Below are 20,797 nucleotides of genomic sequence, written 5' to 3'. Positions count from 1 at the left end.
ATTTGTTTATTTTATTTTAGTTTGTTTTTACTGTGCTTACCCACTGTTTTTTTTTCATATTTGTGCTTGGGGCCAGGCTATTCATTTTTCTGTCAATAAACACCCTCTCTGCATTTACACTTTCTCTTTCAGCACACCATTAACATACTGTTTGCCTTTGCTCCATGACCTTCTGGTCAGTTATTCTCCTTGGTTATCTCTTGCCCCATCCCCACTCTACTTGCTTAAAATCTATTACATTTCTAATATTTGCCAGTTCTGATGAAGGGTCACTGACCTGAAACATTAACTCTGCTTCTCTCCACAGATGCTGCCAGACATGCTGAGTATTTCCAGCATTTCTTGTTTTTATTTCAGATTTCCAGCATCTGCAGTATTTTGCTTTAATTATTTATAGCAAAAACGCTTTGTTTTAAAAAAAAAAAATTCACTTTGCTTCAGCTGCTCCCAATTGAATGCAGACAGATAAAACTCAGACAAACAACTATACAAGGGTATAAAAGTTTATGGAAAACTAAGACAAGTTTCCTCTAGGGAACAGTAATGTAGTTGTAATGTTACTTGGCCAATAATCCAGAGGCCCAGACTAATGATCCAGAGAGGAGTTAAATTTCCATCATAGCAGCTGGTGGAATTTAAATTCAATTCAATCAACAAATCTGGAAGAAAAGTTTGTATCTGTAATGACGACCATGCAACTACTACTAGATTGTCGTAAAAACCCACGTGGTTTGCTAAGCTCCTTCAGAGAAGGAAATCTGCCCAGTCTGGCCTACAAGTGACTCTAGACCCACAACCAGCAATGTGGTTGACACTTAACTGCCCTCTAAAATTGTCCAGCAAACCACTCAATTGTATCAAATCATGACAGAGATGTTGAAAAAGAAAGCTGGACAGACTACCCAGCGGCACAGTGGCGCAGTGGCGCAGTGGTTAGCACCGCAGCCTCACAGCTCCAGCGACCCGGGTTCAATTCTGGGTACTGCCTGTGTGGAGTTTGCAAGTTCTCCCTGTGTCTGCGTGGGTTTCCTCCGGGTGCTCCGGTTTCCTCCCACATGCCAAAGACTTGCAGGTTGATAGGTAAATTGGCCATTAGCAATTGTCCCTAGTGTAGGTAGGTGGTAGAGAAATATAGGGACAGGTGGGGATGTGGTAGGAATATGGAATTAGTGTAGGATTAGTATAAATGGGTGGTTGATGGTCGGCACAGACTCGGTGGGCTGAAGGGCCTGTTTCAGTGCTGTATCTCTAAAACTAAAACTAAAAATCAGCCTAGGCACTGGAAATGACAAAGGCACATCCTGCCGAGTTGGCCCTGCAAAGTCCTCCTTACTGACATCTGGGGTGATCTGCCAAAATTGGGACAGCAGTCCCAAAAGCAAGTTAGGCAACAAACTGACATAGGCTGAATGGCATGATTCAGTAAGTATGACTGTGTCCCAGACTCCCCCATCACCATACCAGAGGTGGCAGTACTGGTATACTGTTGTCAGGGAGTGGCCATGGGAGTCCTCAACTTTGACATTGAATCCCAGGAGGCTTCATGGCATCAGGTCAAAGATGGGCATGGAAACCTCCTGCTGCTTACCACCTACTGCCCTCCCTCAACTGATGAATCCATACTCCTCCATATTGAACACCACTTGGAAGAAGCACTGAGGGTAGCAAGGACACATCACCAAGGGTGGCTTGGTAACACCACTACTGGCCAAGCCCTGAGGGACATATTTGCCAGACTGGGCCTGCGGCAGGTGGCGAGAGAACCAACAAGAGGGTTTTTCCCTCACCAATCTATCTGTCGTAGATGGATGTCCATGACAGCATTGGTAGGAGTGACCAACGCACAGTCCAGGTGGAGACTAAGTCCAGTCTTCACACTGAGGATACTCTCCATCATTTTGTGTGCCACTACCACCACGCTTAATGAGAGAGATTTAGAACAGATCCAGCAGTTCAAAATTGAGTATCCATGAGGCACTGTGGGACATCAGCAGCAGAATTGTATTCAACCATAATCTGTAACCTCATGGCCTTGCATATCCCTCACTCTACCAATACCATCAAAGCAAGGCATCAACTCTGGTTCAATAATGAGTGCAGGAGAGAATGCCAGGAGCAGCACCAGGCATACCTAAAACTTTGGTGAAGCTACAACACAGGACTATAGGCATATTAAACAGTGGATGCAGCAAGCAATAGACAGAACTAAGTGATCCCACAACCAAAGGATCAGATCAAGGTTCTGCAGTCATGCCACATCCAATCATGAATGGTGATGGACAATTAAACAACTAACTAGAGGAGAAGGCTCCACAAACATTCCCATCCTTAACGATGGGGGAGCCTCGCACATCAGTGCGAAAGACAAGGCTGTAGAATTTGCTGAGTGAATGATGTATCGCGGCCTCCTCCTGAAGTCCCAGCATCACTGATGGTCAGTCTTCAGCCAATTCAATTCACTTCATGTGACGGGATATCAAGAGGTGAGTAAAGGCACTGGATACAGCAAAGGCTATGGGCCCTGACAACATCCTGGTTGTAGTACTGAATATTTCTGCTCCGGAACTAGTCATGCCACTAGCCGAGCCGTTTCATTACGGCTAGAAAACTAAATTCTGAGAAAGTTGGGGGGGGAAAAAAAGAGAAAAAAAACACTCCATTATGTGCTCTCCACAAAAAGCAGGATGTCCAATCTAGCCAATTACCGTCCCATCAGTCTACTCTCAAACATCAAAGTGAAGGAAGGTGTCATTGACTGTGCTATCAAGTAGTACACAACTCAACAATAACCTGCTCACCAATGCTCAATTTGCATTCTACCAGGGCCACTGGGCTCCAAGGCTCATTACAGCCTTGGTCTAAATATGGACAAAAGAGCGGAATTCCAGAGGCGAGGAGAGAGTGACTGCCCTGATATCAAGGCAGCATTTGACAAAGTATGGCATCAAGGAGCCCTAGCAAAACTGGAGTCAATGGGAATCAGGGCAAAACCTCTCCACTGGTTGGAGTCATCACTAGCACAAAGGAAGATGGCGGAGGACAAACATCTCAGACCCAGGACATTGCTGCAAGAGTTCCTCAGGGTAGTGTTTTAGGCCCAACTATCTTCAGCTACTTCATCAATGACTTCCCTCCATCATAAGGTCAGAATTGGAGATGACTGCATAGCGTTTACTACCATTCGAAACTCAAGATACTGGAGCAGTCTATGCCCACGTACAAGCAAGACCTGGACAACAGTCAGGCTTGGGCTGATAAATGGAAAGTAACTTGCCAAGGATCCTTTAGCACTTTCCCAACCTGCGACCTTTACCCCACCACCTGCAATTTCCCCACCAAACACACACCATCCTAACTTGGAATTGTATCACAGTTCCTTCACAGTCACTGGGTCAAAAACTTGCAACTTCGTACCAGCACTGTGGCTTACCTACACCACATGGACTGCAACAGTTCAAGAAGGCATCTCACTACCATCGTTTCAAGGGCAATTAGGGATGAGCAATAAATGCTGGCCTTGTCAGCGACACTCATATCCCATGAAAGAATTTAAAAAAAAGCGAATGGAAGTTTTCAGAGCCAATATTTGGGAGAGAAGAGGACAAAATTGGAAGAAACATTTAAGAAAAACAGCTGCATCAATTCCATCACTTTCATAGCCAACAAGCCATCTAAAAAAGGTTCAAGTCACTTTTGTTACTGAAGTGGATAAACCCACCAGTCGCAACATCCAGGATTAATTGGACAAAAGGAGTGCTTGGGGGGGGGGGAAAAAGGAATCAGAGAGTGCACAAATCGAGATTTTACATTCGAGCTTCAACGCAGAAAGAGAAAACGAATAGCATGCTTATCTACAAGTTACATAAACTCTGACTTCACTTGAAGCATTTACTTTAGCTCTAAAATGGTTAGCTCTGAACAACAGTTCCCACCTTTTTCATTGTAATAAACAAATAATATAAATTTCAGCAAAATACAGCAATGAATTATGTTGGGGAAACTTTTGATTCAGCAACTTATTTTTCAGGTAGCTGGTGACCCTTTAAATGATCTTATACGTTATCATAAAAAAAAATTCTGGCTTGATGAGTCATCATCCAATCCAACTCTGTGCTGAGAATCAAAAGGCCATCATACCAGTCCTAGTTTCTAATCAAACCCAGTAGATATTACAGCTGCCCATTTCACTTTGCTGGGTCTAAAATGGGACTTTTTTTTGTGTGCTTCAGTTCTTCTTTGGCCTCCTTATCTCGAGAGACAATGGATAAGCGCCTGGAGGTGGTCAGTGGTTTGTGAAGCAGTTACACAATCAATATCAGTCTACTGCACAGATGCATTAAGAAAAAGGGAAATATAATTGCTGTAACATCTAGAAAAAGAAATAATCTTCTAACAAGACTTTTATCACAAGCTGAACCACATGACTAAGTGTCACTTCTGCTAAGTCAAGTTTAATTTAGAGAAAATAAAATGTTAAACTACAAAATATCTACACATGGACATTTACATAAAAAAGGTCGCCAAATAAAAAATGAATAAAATCACAACTGTTACTATAATCCTCATCAGGTGTATATAAAATTAGGTGTACAATTTACTTAACGTACTACACTCAAGTTTTATTATTGAGCAGGCTTTGTCACTTGTACTCTGCGGTCGGGCCTCATTTAAATGATGGCAGTCGTGTGGTTGGCTCTCCATTTAAATGCTATCGCTTGTATTAGTGAAGAGTAAAATTATGTTGTGGCAGTGGCAAATCTAGATGCTATTTATATTCGACAATCTTCAAACATTGCATGCAAATTTGTGTGAACTATATCAGAAATCTAATGTTTTTGCTGCCATTCGAGCTTTCTAGTGATAGTTGGAGTAAGATCTATGCAGCCACATGTTCGGTTCCAATTTATAATTGGTAGTATAAAATGGTGTAAAGGTCAGCCCCAATAAAATTAAAACACTTGGATTTTTTTTTTGTGGGGGTTAAAGTTTCAATAGGATACAAGTCTTAAAAATAGTATTGTAGTTCTATCGGTCTAACATTCTCAAAGCTGGGTACCATTACAGAAAATTAAAACACTGAATACAGCCAAGTTTCTATTCTGCAAGTTTGGTTGTTTTTGATTATCAAGCAGATCCTACCTGGTCAGATAATTTCTCTTTTTGGTTTCAAAGATTTCTGCATCCAAATTGAGAGATTGCAACTGTTGATTAAGCAGCTTCCCAGCTTTCTTTGGTTTTTCTTCCACCCCTGCATTTTCTGGCTCTGAACTGCACACAAATTTATAGCCATTTACTGGTCAGTCAGTAGAAAAGAAACAAACATTCTTAAAAACAAATGCAGGTCTGAGCAAGTTACCATGGCAATTTTCTTACAGCATTGGTGAATTTTCATAAGGTTCACTAAGCTAAGACTTTACGGTTCAGAACTACCATGTAATATAATGCTTTCCATTGATTTCCTAAACAGTGCCGTGCTTTATGTATAAGAGCCACAATAAAGTTGCTTTTATTAGCTTGATTTTAATTTCAATCTGAGAGGCCAGCATCTGTGAGCCAGCTCCTAGCATTTATGCCAATACATCTGGCTCCCTCAGCTCAGAGGCAGATTCAAATGGCTTTTATATTGCACGAGAACCTTGCCAATGGTACGAGCTTTAATATGTGGGTCTTCCACAGCAGCTGCAATCCAAATGTCCTCATCTAACACTCAGACAGGCTCAGTTTCTAGCAGTGGTTGCTGGATAATGATCAGGAATGGGATTCCTTGCCGATTTTCCTTTCCCTACCCCAGATGTGTTGAGGAAAGGCCATATGTGACATTCCAACACTTCTTTTGGCTGAAAAACAGCTGACACAGCAGATATGGACAGTCTAGTTCACCCTCCTTTGAGCATTTAACATACATAAAGATATACAGTACTGATTTATCCACATCTCTCTGATGCAATTTGGTTGACAATTTAAACTTTGGGAGGATAGTTTAGTTGGTTTACAGCATACTTTACATTGAACAGAACAAACAAATATTTTGGGGTCCTAAAACAGCTTCTGAACCTTCAAAGTTACTCATCCCTTCACCACCAATCTGCCTTGAGGCTCATCAGTCAATGAATGCTCAAACTGTAGTCATTAAGCAAATATAAAAGCACAGAATAAAAAAAACTTCTGCGGAATTCATTGATCCATTGTTTTTTTTTAAAAAAGACAAGAAATTGAAAAGCTTTGATGGCTAATAGGTAAACTACACAACTAAGCCATGAGACCAAATGATCACATGACCCATTCATAGCTTGTGTCAAGGCAACAGTTACAGGTTTTGCCACAAACTGGTGTCCTGGAGCATGGAGTTAAAGAATGACTGAATTCCCGATTGGTTAACCAGTGATACAAAAATGAACCTCTGAATGTTAGGTTTGACAGTCAAGTCCTTTGCAGTCCAATGACAGGGGTTCTGGTAGATTATGACTCACACCATTAAAACTGGAGACTTCAGTGATGTGTTAGATGGCTACTGCTGCTCTGAAATCATTACAACAAGTCAGTGACCAAGGGGGGGGGGGGGGGTAAATTGGAGGAGGGAAAACAAATATTCATTAAACGTAATGATGTAAATAGAACTTTACTTTGAAATAATTCTGTAGTTGAATTTCTCTTTCCATGAAAAAAGTTAATTATAATAATCCATAAAAATTGAGGATAATGCTAGCAAGCCAGATATGGCCAAGGGATTTCCTATTAGAAAAGGCTGTGGAAAACCACCTCCAGTATTCAAAAGCTTAAAATGTACTTCAAGTAATATTACTATTGTTTTACTCAATACTTAACGCCCCCCCCCAAAAAAACTTGCATTTGCTCATGTCATTAAGCAAATTACCAGATACAAAATGAAATTGACTATTGATTTTTTCTTGAAATCTCATTGATTTTCATCACGCTTGTGAGTGCCAGCCTACATTTTCTAACAGAACTACTGTGCCGGAAAAGGGAGAAAGGACTGACTAAAAATTACATTTGCATTTAACAGAAATGGGTTCCTGCATATGCCTCAACTATTTACAGTAGCCAGCTACTTTAAATGTCTGAACAAGGAATTACTTGTAATAATTTTACTGCCCTAATCACAGACAGACAGACAAAATCTTCAAAACTTCATTCAGGGCTACATTACCATTAAATGACAAAGGTAGCACTAAGATTTTAGACAATCCAATACCCTCTTTTGCCACAGCCCTCCAAGTCTGTAATAAATCCAAAGTAAACTACACTAGTTTTAAAAACTGCAATCAATATGTTGTGAAAAATGATTTAATGATTAGTGGAGCCTTTTACATTGCCACAGTAGAATTTGGGTCAATTTGATCTCTGTTATACACTGTAAATGGTAATCATTGCAATACAGAAAATTAATCTAATTCTATTTACCCCAACTCTAAAAATACTCAACTGGATCCAATTTAGAAAAAGACATCTTAACTTGCCAGAATTTGACTGCTGGCTTCAATCTGTTTTAACTTAACAGTTCCTTAAGTCAACAGGCAGGTGAAAAACACCTACAAGCTGCTCCTGCTGTTAAACAATTTTCCTATTCCTGCTCATTCTCTCCCCCCCCCCCCCCCCCCCCCTCCTCTTTGTGTACACACACACACCTTGACGAGCATATTAACCAGCTAACAAGTTAAGACAAAAAGGCACAAAAAATTAAATGAGCACTTTAAATCAATTGTTCATATATAAATTTCCATTCCAAATACCAATTCTGGTTTCCAGGAATTACTCCAAAAACCAAGTGCCCAGTGGGGGAGAAATACTTAATACAGGGCGGCGGCGGCGGTGATGAAAAGGCCAAAACTTGAGTCAACATGAAATCGGACACAACCTTCTCAGAATTACAACTAACTATTCTGTTGTGGAAACAATTCAACACAAGTGACCGAAGTGTTTTGATGCTCATGGTGCGTGTATCCAAACACTGGGGAAAGGCAGAGATCACGGGGAAACTCTCTGTGCAATAGTGGAGGCGCAAACCGAGCGGGGTCACACACAGCTTTAGAAACCATTGCCAAAGGATTTTTTTTTAAGCAAACATCATCTATCTCTATAAATGGTATACCGATGTAATACAGGATGTCAGCCTGCGCTGGAGGGACCGACGATATCGGTATATTTGCAAATATACAGCCGGCTCGCTACCTGCGGGCCTACCCACACAAAGTCCAACTATCCAGACTTTTACCAAAGTTAGGCTGGACATTCTCAGCGTGAGCAAATGCTAGAAGCAAAAAGAACTCCCACCTCCCTGCGTTCATTGAAGTTTCTCCGATCCAGAGACTTTACAAGTAGTCTGCTCGAAGTTGAAATTTCGCCCTACTTCCTGCTACATGCTACACTGTTGCATCACATCAAGCTTGTAATTTGATGCCATCTGAAACACAGCCTGGGTTCGGAGAGGTCAGAGAAACCGTGTACTCTCTGAAGGATGAAGCAATTCGGCTAGAATTCGAATATGGTCAAACGTTTCAACTGAGAAAAATCAGCCTCCCATCCGAGCGCTGCTGTGTAACCAGCTGCCACTGTACTCTCCCCTGCGAACGAGAACTAGCTGTAGTTCCTAGGCCACTCTGAAGCGGAGATCCTGACGGCAGTCACTCAGATGCTTGTAAAAAATTTTAATTGGCATCTGAGACATGAAAAAATACAGACCATTAAACTGATTAGAAAGTTTGAATTCTCTTAACCACTCTACACAGCTCAGTCTAAAACTCAATCACTCATTGCCTTGATTTAAGTCATTAGTTGCTTTTATATTCTGCCTCATGCAGAGGGGGAGGAGAGGAAGAAAGGCTAGCTGATCCATACAGTTGGATATTTTACATAGTGTTTATTATTGCCTCCATTTTCTCTCTCTCCTGCCCCGTACTTCAACTTGCCCTGGAAGTCTTTAAAAACAAGTAATGTATAACACCAAAGTTGACCTGTAGTATTTATCAAGTCAAGTGGGTGGGTTTTTTTAGCAAGATTCATTTTTCACTATACGTCATTGCAAACGATTGGATACTGAACAGATCCTGCATATTCACATCTAAATCTTCAGGGCTCGATATCTTGAATTAACTAATTCTTAAGTCTTTCCAGGATTTCCCTCCAAGTCAATTCTTTATCCCTCAACCAACACCAAGCCACATGAGATATTAGGGCAGACGACTGAAAGCTTGCTCAGAGATAAGGGCTGGAATTTTCCGTGAATTAGTGAGGAGAGTAAGGCGAGACCGGCAGTGGTTGGTGCTACAATCCCTGATCTCGCAGGCCGGTAGGCAGGTGTGCCGACCATTCACCAGCCAGAGGCGGATGCAGTCGGATTTGCTGGCGCCATCTTTAAAAGGGCTTAAAAATGCTGCTTCAGTTCTCCTTATCCACCGACTTCAGAGCTACTCCAAACCTCCTGCCTCAGACCTTTCCCTTCAAGACCTCCAACCAACAGTGCAGCCCTGCCATTGGGAGAAGGCCAAGACGTCAGCACAGCAGGCTTACGTGAGGGCCTGTGGAACGAGGCGCTTGTCAGCATGGCAGAAGGAAGATCCCGGGTGGCCCCACGGTTCAACGTTGACTCCCTGCATGTTCACCTCCAGGCTACCCAGGCAAGATGGGGAGCGGGTGGCTCCTCTTCCCCAGGACAGAAATGAAGAGACCATCTCCCAGCCTAACCAAGCAAGACTGGACAGAAATTGTGGAGGAGATCAGCAACTCCGAGTTCAACCGGAGAATGTGGCTGCGGAACCCCAAGAACATCAATGACTTTGTGCTCTGCAAGGGTGAATACCACATTTCGGTTTTCCCTAGGGGTTAGCAACCCACCATGTCAGTGACAGTGGGGTGTGGCTGCAGCATCTCCTGTGAAGGAAATGGATGCAGCTTGGTAAGGGCCACGAGCCACATGCATGCCAGTGGCCCCAAAGTCAGCAGCTAGGGTGCCAGCCATTTAGGCACTGTGCCTGTTCTTGTGTGACGACTAACATTTCTCTTCCATATTCCCACAGGAGAGGAGGCCCCCAAAACACCAAGGAAAAAAGGGCTCAAACCTATGGTGGGGTTCCACTTCTAGCCACGCTGACGCCCATGGGAGAGGCAGCTCGAGTTGGAAGGGCAGCATGGTGGCAGTTTTATCGATGACAGTGAGGTAGGGATGTAGTTTCAAGAGGGTTAGTAGCTTCATGAGCAGGCACGAGGTAACCTTAGATGAGCACAAGGGATGGTGCTGTGTCCTCCACTGTACATACATCAATATGAACACCAAGCAATTCTAGAGGCTTGTGTTTTGAAGGGCAAAATCCTTTGATCGTTTGGTTCTCTCACGCAGGTTATCCACAAGAACAGAGAGCTGCCCCCATCTGGAGGACAGTTGCTCACTTGAGGAAGAGGGTGTAGAGTCACATCATTCCTCCATGCACCCTCCATCAGCACAGATACTTTCATGTTAGTGGGTATGTGTTTGAGTAGATCTGGGGGTCACAACCTGATGAGAGCACCAGCTTTCGAAGGCTGTGTCAGCCAAGGCCACTGACACTGGGAGGAGTGTGTGAAGCCAGGCCCAAGCTAAGCTCCAGGTTGATGCGTGAGCTTGTGAAGATCTGTGGGGATTCTAGAGGGTATGCGCACACTGGCTTGGACAGTGGAGGAGTTCATTCAGGCCAGGAGAGCTGTGATTTCCCTCTCACCTGCATGTGTGTCCTCCTCAATCAAGAGACTGGTGACTCTACTGGAGAGCCACAACCAGCAGACCAGTTAGTGGATGCTGGCAGATGCCTGCAGACCAGCAGGTCATCGCTGCCCATGAGCGCTAGTCAGCAGTGGCATGGTGAGAGGGGGATGAGGCGCCTGGAGTCTTCCCCTGTCCTCATCCATTTCAAGTCAGCAGAGAGCACAAGTATGTTTTGTGAGGGAAAAGAGGTGGCTACCTTTTACATCTGGGGGCTTGTCTCAGGGCGCTCCTAGTGTGGGCAGTGACTCCTCAGTTTCGCTGTCAGTTACACCTGTGCCTCAAGTTGCTGTGATGACAGAGGAGGGTCCTACACTTGGGCAGGAGCTTCTCAGCATGCCATGACCTGTCAGGCCTCAGACAGAGGATGGCGACCAAGGTCGGCCCAGGCCAGGGGGCAGCAAGGTCATCAGCCTGCCTCCACTACAGCTGGCACTGAAGGGGGAGAACCATGCAAGAGCATTAAGAAAACACATTAGATGCATTTGGGCTTCATGGGTGAACAGAATTAAGATGTCACTGCTTGTGTCTGATAATGTTTGTAATAAAAAAGGTATAATTTGTTCTCACCACTTTCCATCTATTATTTTAGGCTCTCTGGAAATGCAGGAGTGCTCTGGCTCACCCCAGGGGCTGTTTGGGAGGAACCGTGGCGTGTGTAGTCCTCTTTTGGACCATCCAGAAGGGCCAGGTGGCATTGGGCAAGGGAGGCTAGGCTTGCAACCGAAGTGACTTTGTAACAGTGGAAAATGAAAGTGGACCTATATATAGCTGGAAGGATGATGTGGGGAGGGTCATTTGAATTCAGTATGTATGAGCGCTGCGAGAGCCTTCCTTGCACTTAGATCATTGCACCTTCCAGGCGGCCAGTCATGTCTTTCTGAATTTTGTGGCTGAGGATGCCTCTCACTGCAACAAATCCTCACTGGCCAGGGCCTACCCCCCTCTGCAGAAAATTGTGCAAAGCACAACACACCCCACCCTCACTTAGCTCCCTCTTAATGACACGTGTCAGCAGCTAGATGGCAGGATGGGGGCTCGACCCTAAATGTCAACGCCCTCCTCCTTGATGCAAATTGCTCTGGCCACGTTGCACCAGCCTTCCTGTGAAAACAAAAAGCCCGACCTCACTGAGGCTGAGTGCAGGAATGACTTCAGCTGCCACCCTTAAATACTTGCCAGGGCTCTGACACCCTGTGACCCTGTGCACTCTCTGTAAAACACCGTTCAATTGGATGTTTCATAAACTTAACTAGCTCTCAGTTGCTGGGGTTTTCCAGAAGAGCGTACCAATCTCTCTTCACTAGCCATCCGCTGCTGGTAAAATACCAACCTGGCCTGATAACGTCGGAGCTCTGTGCTGATGCCACCCCACGCAATTTTACACCCCACTACCTCGCCCCACCAACCTGGGTGAGGGTGGGGTGTGTTGAGAAAGCAAGTGGCACCCCACCAAGGCCATCCACAACAGGTCTGGAAAATCCCAGCCATGGAATAAAGGAGAGAATTCAAGAGCTTTTTGCCTCAGGGCTGTGAGTGATTAAAATCAGGAATACGAAGGAGGGCAGATATCATGGAGGGCTGTAGGAAACTACAGAGATAGCAGAGGGGCGAGACCATGGAGGGATTTCAATTTAAGGATGAGAATCTTAAAATTGAGGTGTTGCTTAACTGGTTGCCAATGTAGGTCAGAGAGAAAAGGATGATGGACAAACAGGACCTGGTGCACTTTAGCACATGGACAGCAGGGTTTGGTTTGACTTCAAGCTTAACGAGGATGGAAGATTGGAGGGCAGCTAGGAAAGTATTAAATAGATAAGTCTAGAGGTAACAAAAGCATGGAGAAGAGTTTCAGCAGGTGAACGGAGGCAGCGGTAGAGTCAGGTGAAGTTACATGTGTGAAAATTGGTGGTCTTACTGATGGTGCAGATATATGGCCCGGAAGTTCATCTCGAGGTGAAATAGGCCACCAAGATTGTGAACGGGCTGGTTCAGCTGAAGACAGTTGCCAAGAAGCAGGATGGAGTCAGTAGCCAGGGAAAGGAGTTTGTGATGAGGGCCAAAAGACAATGGCCTGGATTTTGTAGTGGTAATGACACCAGAACTGTCAGCATTCGCTATCCTTACTCCACTAAAATGCTCAGCAACTTCTGGAATAATGTGGAAATCTAGAAGTGTCGGTCAGTGATTTTTTGCTTCTCCAGAGGGTGAATTCATAGAATAATAGAATAGTTACTGCACAGGAGGCCATTCAGCCCGTGTCCATGCCAGCTCGCTGCAATAGCAACTCTTCTAGTCCTAACGCACATACTTTCCCTGTAGCCCTGAAAATTCTCTCTTTAGATGCTTATCCAATTCCTTTTTGAAAGCGACAATTGAATCTGCCTCCACCACCCTCACAAGCAGTGCATTCCAGATCCTAACCACTTGCTGCATAAAAAGAGATTTTCTTTATGTTGCCATTGCTTCTTTTGCCAATCACCTTAAAATCGATGTCCTCTGGTTTTTGACCCTTCTGCCAATGGGAACAGTTTCTCTATCTACTCTAACTAGACCCCTCATGATTTTGAGCACCTCTATTAAATCTCTTCTCAACCTTCTCTTCTCTAAGGAAAAGAGCCCCAGTTTCTCCAATTTACCCATGTAAATTAATGCTCGCATGCCTGGAACCATTCTTGTAAACCTTTTCTGGATCCTCGCCAATGTCTTCACATCCTTTCTAAAGTGTGGTGGCCAGAATTGAACAATACTCTAGTTGAGGCTGAACCAGTGTTTTATAAAAGATTCATCATAACGTGCTTGCTTTTGTACTCTATGCCTCTTGTTTATAAAGCCCAGGATCCCATGTTGTCTTTTTAACCACTTTCTCAACCTGTCCTGCCACCTTCAATGATCTGTACAGATATACCCCCAAGTCTCTGTTCCTGTAGCTCGATCTTCCTACCAAAATGTATCACTTCAAGTGATGAGAACTTCCACTCTTTGGGCGTTAGTCTTGCTGTAAAAAAAAGTCCTCGAAAAAGTTGCCCCTTGTTGAATGAGGTGTAACTGAGTTTTTAAACAGTGTACTTACTTCATAATTACTGCTAAACACCCTCATTGGCTTGAGAAGCTAATTTTACATTTGTGGAATGTTAAATTTCTCCATAATGATAAAATTCCACATGTAAGTAAACAATTTTAAAGTTTTTCTTTAATTTAGCTTCTATCTTAATCCATTCATTTATTTCACCATCTGAAAATGTAAATAAAAAAAAGATATGAAGCACTTTTAACTTCCTGGTTTTCTGTGCGATTGGTTGCTTACCTGCTTGTTCACATCACTACCACTGACTTAGCACCAAATGTAAACTACTGTCAGGAAAGGGAAAAACCATGCCACAAAGACTGCTGGATCTTTGTGGACAGCAGCAAATGTTTCGCCATTGACCGCAAAATCTGGGGCAATGGCTTCGGTCTTCCCAATATTTAGTTAGAAATTTCTGCACATCCAGTATTAAATGTCAGACAAGTAGTCAGGCAATTTGGAGACAGTGGAAGGGTTGAGCGAGGGGTGATGAGTTAGACTTGGGTGTCATCAGCATACAAATGGAAACTGATGCTATTTTTTGGATGATGTCACAGAGGGGAAAGCATGTAGATGAAAAATAAGAGGGGGCCAAGGATAGATCCTTGGGAGCACCAGAGGTAATGGTGAGAGTAGAAAAATAAGCCATTGCAGGCTACGACTTGATAGATTACAAGTGGACCCAGGCAAAAGTAGTCACACTCAGCGAGATGACAGCGAAGGGGCTGAGGAGAATGATGTGGTCCACTGTGTCAAAGACTGTAGACAGGTCAAGAAGGACAAAGAGGGATAGTTTACCTTTGTGACAATCACAAGTTGTCACTTGTGACTTTGAGAAGAGCAGTTTCGGGACTGTGGAAGGGCAGAAACCGGATTGGAGGGGTTCCATCATGGAGCTCCAGGAAAGATGGGCACAGATTTAGGAGGCGACAGCATGTTCATGGACTTCGGAGGATGGATGCTCGTTTGCTAGCATGGAGGGGTCAAGGGTTTTTTTTTTGGGGGGGTGGGGTGGGTGCAGATATTACCCGAAGAGAAACATTAATATCAGCTGACATGGGAACCCGGAGGTGGGTCTCATGGACAAGATGAGTCTGGAAACAGCATGATGGAAAATAGGGTAGAAACTGGGAGAAAGATGAGAGTTCAGGGCTTGGGCAAAGGGAGAGTGGCAGCAGAAGCAGCTCAACGGATGGTCTCAATGACAGATGTCCATGAGCTCCTTGCATTTGTTGGAGGCAAGGGTGGAAGAGACAGTGGAATTGAGCTTTAGAAGCTGGTTTGCAGTAGAGAAAAGATGTTAAGAGTTATCTTGGCATTCTAGGAGGGCATGAGGGGAGAGAAGAGAGAAACTGGAGAAAGATGAGAGTTCAGGGCTATGGAAGGGATGGAACCTTACATGAAGTTTGGCCTCTTTCATTGGGGATGCTCACCTTTGCTACATGACAAGATATTTTGCCACAGTATGTGTGCACGGAAAGTAGAGGCACAGGAATGGAGTGTTTGCAGGAACACCTACAGAGGACATACCTCTGTGCAGAACAGTATGGCACAGGAGGAATTTCCAAGGGAAGGCTCATGTTGTGGGCCAGAGCTTCCCAAGGAGGTTTCAGGGCCACCCACTGATGAGCATCCCAAAAGGGGCAAGACGAGATGGAATTGCTTCACGTCCTCGAGCCTCAATACCCAATCAATGTAGGGCTGAGTACAAACCTCAGCACTTGCCTCCTTAGCATGGCTTAGAAACTTTCTAAAAGATAATTTTCTATCTTTTAAATATAAAAAGGGATGGAAAGTTAGCTTTTTTAAAATCAATATCAATATCTAAATCGCTGGCTGGTACCTATTATTGCAACTCTGTGCAAACACAAGCATGCAGAACTGCATTAACGTGTCAGCTGTGGCTCAATTGGTAGCACTCTCCTCCGAGTCAGAAGGTTTGAGTCGCACTCCGGGACTTGAGCACAAAAAGAAAATTAAAAATCACACTTCAGTGCACGATGGAGGGAATGTTGTATTGTCAGGGGTGCTACCTTTTGAACGAGATGAGATGTTAAACCATCTGCCCTCTTAGGTGGACGAAAATAATGCCATGGATCTTTTACAAGTGCACAGGCGAGTTCTCCCGAGTGACCTGGCCAATATTTTTTTCTCAACATCACAAAACCAGATTATCTGATCATTACATATTGCTGTTTTTGGGAGCTTACTGCATGAAAATTGGCTGCCATGTTTCCTACATTACCTGTTGTAAATTGCCCCTAGTGTAGGTAGGTGGTAGGGAATATGGGATTACTGTGGGGTTAGTATAAATGGGTGGTTGTTGGTCGGCACAGACTCGGTGGGCTGAAGGGCCTGTTTCAATGCTGTATCTCTAAATAAATAAACACCGACTACACTTCAAAGATATTTCATTGGCTGTAAAGCACTTTTGGATGTCCTGTGATTGCAAAATGCAATTTTTTTCTTCTCAGATTTCCTCTAGTCACACACTGTAAACATCACAGCTGGGTCTAACTAGCCCATGTTGCTTTGTGAGTTCCAGACTCAAACCGGTTCCCTGTAGTACAGTAATCTTAAAAGTTCAGAGACTGCCCTAATAAAGCTGCAATTCTATGATAAGTGTGCATGTGTTCGGTAGCAGTGTGGGAACCAGTGATTAAAAGGTCATCACAAATGCAATGAATAGTTGCTGCTCTTGGGCTGTTATCAAGTGCAGGTTTCTCTCTCTCAACTGAAGTGGTGAAATTACTACTTGAAACTAGATATTGCAGTGTTTGAGATTCAGTTTATTCTTTGTAATTTAGGCAGTTTTCCTTTTAAAAACCAATAACGTGTATGGAATTTTTGTTAGGTTGGGTCACATTCTCGGCAGAGTACACATCTAACATAACAGTAGTGACTCAGTCTGATTGCTGGCAAATCAACAAATACTTTAGACTGAACTATTCTTAGTGACAACATTTACCATTAGTGACTGGAGTGAATTTGACCTTAGGACTCTACTTAACTTTTAAAGCTCAAACTTTGTGGCCAAACGCAATGTCATGTAAACATTGATTTGCTTCGTATGGACTTTGGCCATATTATTGCCAAACATCTGTAAACAAAACACGATTATACGGTGTCCAAATGGCCACGTTGAGACATAGCAATAGAAAACAGAATGCTGCAAGTACAGCCAACTCATTTTTCTTGACAATTATTTTTCTTTATAAAGTTCTCTTGATACCATATTGGGTAAATGCAGTGTAGAAAATGCCAGGTACAATCCCTGTCTGTGCCAATATCTAAAATTGGGGCCAGTTGAAGCACAATCATCCTAGCCTATGGAGGGGGTAGCCCACAAAGCTCAGTTAGGTTTCCTTTCCTTTAACGTAGACATCAGGCAAAGTTGAAGCTCAGCCATGTTATCCACCAGAGTCAAATACCTTGTCAAAACTCAAACACTAAAAAATAGCTACTTGGCCACAGTAATAGAAGCCTACTGGCACCCACTGAACTGTGCTCTGCCAAGAGTTGTCTTCTAGGAAGGGGAGGTAGCAGAAGATAGGCAGGAGGGGAATTGTCATAACGTTAGTATCTGAGCGACGCTCACTATTATTAAGCTATGATGATGCATGGAAGTAACCACTTATAGGAACTCCCATTGGATTAGAAAAACTTTGAACATTTTTCTATCACTACAATTGTTATGTTATGAGGCCTAGCCATTTTCTGAAGCTCAGAAGCTGGCTAGCCATCTTTAACCTCATCTTCTAGCTTATCTCATGAGATGAATCCAACATTAACACTGATCTTTACCATGAATGAAACTTACAGCACAGGAGAGAGCCACTCAGTCCACTGTAACTATCACCTCTTTGCTACAGCAAATGAAATTAGTTTCACTATCCCACTCTCCCCCTATAGTCCTGCATCTTCCTCTGCTTCAAATATTTATTCAACATCCCTTTAAAAAAAAATGCAATGGTCTCAACCACTCCTTGTAGTAAATCATCTTCCAGTAACCAACTGCATAAAGAAATCTCACATAACCTGGCTCTTCCTTAGTGATAATTTTAAATTAAGACTCTTTTGTCACTGACTTCAGATCAAAGGAAAGAGTTTTTCCTTAGTCACCAAAACACTTAAAATTTAAAAACCTGTTAAATCTTCCCTTAGCCTTCTCTGCTCTAATGGAAACAGTTGTCGCAAGTCTTTTCTCCTAGCTACAGTTTACTATTCCTGCCATCATCCTGTTGAATATATGCTGTATGCTCACTGTGGCTTTAATATCCTTGCAATAATGGGGCACTTAAACCTGCACACAGTACTGTAACTATGGTCTAACCAATGTTTGGTTTATCATTAGTTTGTTATACTAATAGACTATGCCCTCAAATTATAAAACAATTTGTATTTAATTGTCTGGATATTGGTGTCATTGGCAAAGCCGTCATTTATTGCTCATCACCAGTTGTTCTCAAAAGGTGTTTGCAGACCATCTTCTTAGACTGATCCAGTCTATGTGGTGAAGGAATTCCAACAATGCTGTTAGGTAGGGAGTTATTTTTAAACCAGCAACAATGAAGCAAAAGCAGTACGTGTCCAAGTCAGGATGGCGTGTGACTTGGGAGATGATGTGTTCCCATGCACCTGCTGCCCCTGTTTTTCTAGGAGGTGCAGTTAGACAGTTTGGGAGGTGCTGTTAACAAAACCTTGGCAATTTTCTGTTTGCCCTTTTTTATGGCTTTGTCTACCTGCACTCACTTTTGAGGAATGATGATTTGAACATGCAGGTCCCCTTCTTCGTCCATAACCGTTAGCATCTTTATATGGAGTATAGACTCCATTCTTTGCTTTTTTCTCCAAAAATGTATTACCTCACACTTCTCCCCACTAAATCGCATCTGCCAACTGTGTCTTCCTGAACTCTTAACCCTCCTTACTTTTTATGTATATGGAGAAAAAAATGTGGACTCAGAATTGGCACAAACACTGGAGGTGGCCATTCGGCTCATCATGTCTGCACTGGCTCTCCAAATGAGCAATTCACCGAATGCCATTCCCCCGCCTTCTCCCCATAACCCTGTATGTTCTTCCTTTTCAGGACAGTCTAATTCCTTTTTGAACGCCTCGACTGAACTTGCCTCCACCACACTCTCAGGCAGTGCATTCCAGATCCTAACCACTCGCTGTGTGGAGAAGTTTTTCCTTGTGTCACTTTTGCCAACCAACCCCTGGAGTAGATCACTTCCAAAACTTCTCCAAACCAAATAACATCCATTTACCCGGTGTTTTCCATGCATCAACCAACTATTTACTCATTTTACCACATTTTTTAATATCAATACCTGAAGATTCATACACACTTCAGTAACAGTAACTTTATCTTTCCAGTTGACTCTTCAAAACATTTATTTGACACAGGTTATTTCCCTTTAACTGTTGCGATTGTCTTTGATTAATTCTAAAATTAAAAAATCCTTTGACATATTTGCGACAATTTTTTCTGTACCAGGTCCATGGCTAGAGATGTCAGATCAACTGCTTATTCCATGACATCTCTGAACTTGCACTTGTAAGTGTAGAAGGAAAATTTAGTTAGACCTGTCCTTTGTATAACCAATTTGTAGAGCTGTCAGTCTCAAGCTAAAGTGAAATGGTGCAAACAGATATGAAATAGAGGTTTGTTTAAACTCAAAAATAGACACCAAAGCTTCAGTATCAGAGCCATTCACTATGTCTTTTGTTTTTGGATGGAATAAGAGTTGTCAACTGGCTGCTGGCTAATGATATGGTAGCAGTTCAGAGGCTTATGGGTTCAAGGAACAGGTCAAACAATGGATGTGTAATCTTTCTAAAAAACTAAGCTGACATCTGATGGCTTTGAAGTAAGAAGGCAGACAGCTCAGGCATTTAAGAATCCAGCTGAGAGATTGATTTACTGTTTCCAAAATCTTTGGTCAGATATCGCCTGGACCATGCAGTGGTGTTTTGATCAGAAATATCCAGAAAAACACAATTTCAAATATACTTCAGATTTTATACTTCTGATTTATTTACAAAATGTTGAGTTGTGCATTTCATTTGTTATTAAAAGGATACATTGTACAAACCAGATACTAGAATACCAACCGGGTGAGATTTGCTTATAGAACTGCCCAGCATTTCTGAACTGAAACTAGAGATCTGTTGACCTTGTTGTTGACTGCTAGTAAAATCCAGTATAAATAGGGTTACATAAAATTAAAAAGCTTAAGTATATGGTGCTCTGGTATCAGAAAATAATTTATTGCACTAACCTTTGATACCTACACAGTTTATTAAAAATGTTTCTACAAACAGTAGTGAACCTCTAACAGTGCCAATGATTTCATGATATCATGGACAAATAAGATCCCAACACTGCTCCAATCTAACCATACAACACAAAAGACAAAGCAGTGACATTTTTCTTTTTACAATTCAGTATCTCCCCCAACCCTTCACTCCATGCATTTTTACCTACTCTGCTGGGCCTCCCCACCAAGTGCTCCAACTTGCTATACTCCCTTCCTCCCAAGCCTATTTCAAATGCTCTAGCTTCATTCCCTTTGTTGTCAAAGGCTTTCCACAGTACTTTAGTTCCACTCCCATGAGCGTATTGCTAGTTATTGTTTTTGGCTGAAGAATTACTTCCAAATTTAGACACAGTAGGGTGAAGACTGAAGGGAAACAGCTTTACTCAACTTTGATAATCAGATATTCCAAGCATTGCTCCTAAAAGTTAATGGGAAGTGGCAGTATACGCACACAGGAAATTAATTGAACTGCTATTTCTGTTGCCAACTGCATCTTGAAAGTCTCTCTGCTATTCTACAGGAGCAACCCACTGTGTGTGACTCAGATGCCATGTCAATGACCCTCTCCCCCTTCCCCCACCACCCCATGAATCACTTTAACCGGCTGGCAACTTTCACTCATTTCCCTATGTTTTTTTCAGTCCTATAGAA

At 42.9% G+C, this 20,797-nt stretch overlaps 1 protein-coding gene and 1 long non-coding RNA gene across 5 annotated transcripts in view; one reads left to right on the top strand and one right to left on the bottom strand.

Annotated features, from left to right (window-relative positions):
• Positions 1-20,797, bottom strand: part of LOC137369169 (GRAM domain-containing protein 2B) — a 167,157-nt gene that overhangs the window by 58,661 nt on the left and 87,699 nt on the right. For 3 of the 4 annotated variants that reach the window (XM_068029937.1, XM_068029936.1, XM_068029938.1), the window contains exon 2: positions 5,140-5,268. In XM_068029937.1, the coding sequence (XP_067886038.1) occupies positions 5,140-5,268 (129 nt within the window). Of the gene's footprint in view, positions 1-5,139; positions 5,269-8,292; positions 8,938-20,797 lie in introns of those variants that run through there. The other variant, XM_068029939.1, reaches the window with a different exon arrangement.
• On the top strand, positions 8,843-13,844 carry LOC137369170 (uncharacterized). The gene is made up of 3 exons (XR_010974886.1): positions 8,843-9,809; positions 10,035-10,174; positions 11,346-13,844. It is a non-coding gene; the product is annotated as an uncharacterized lncRNA (long non-coding RNA).

The sequence above is a fragment of the Heterodontus francisci genome, chromosome 4 (genome assembly GCF_036365525.1).
Source record: "Heterodontus francisci isolate sHetFra1 chromosome 4, sHetFra1.hap1, whole genome shotgun sequence".
In the NCBI taxonomy this organism is placed as follows: Eukaryota; Metazoa; Chordata; class Chondrichthyes; order Heterodontiformes; family Heterodontidae; genus Heterodontus; species Heterodontus francisci.
The sequence above is the reverse complement of the archived record's forward strand: the minus strand, read 5'-3'. Positions and strand labels throughout refer to the sequence as shown.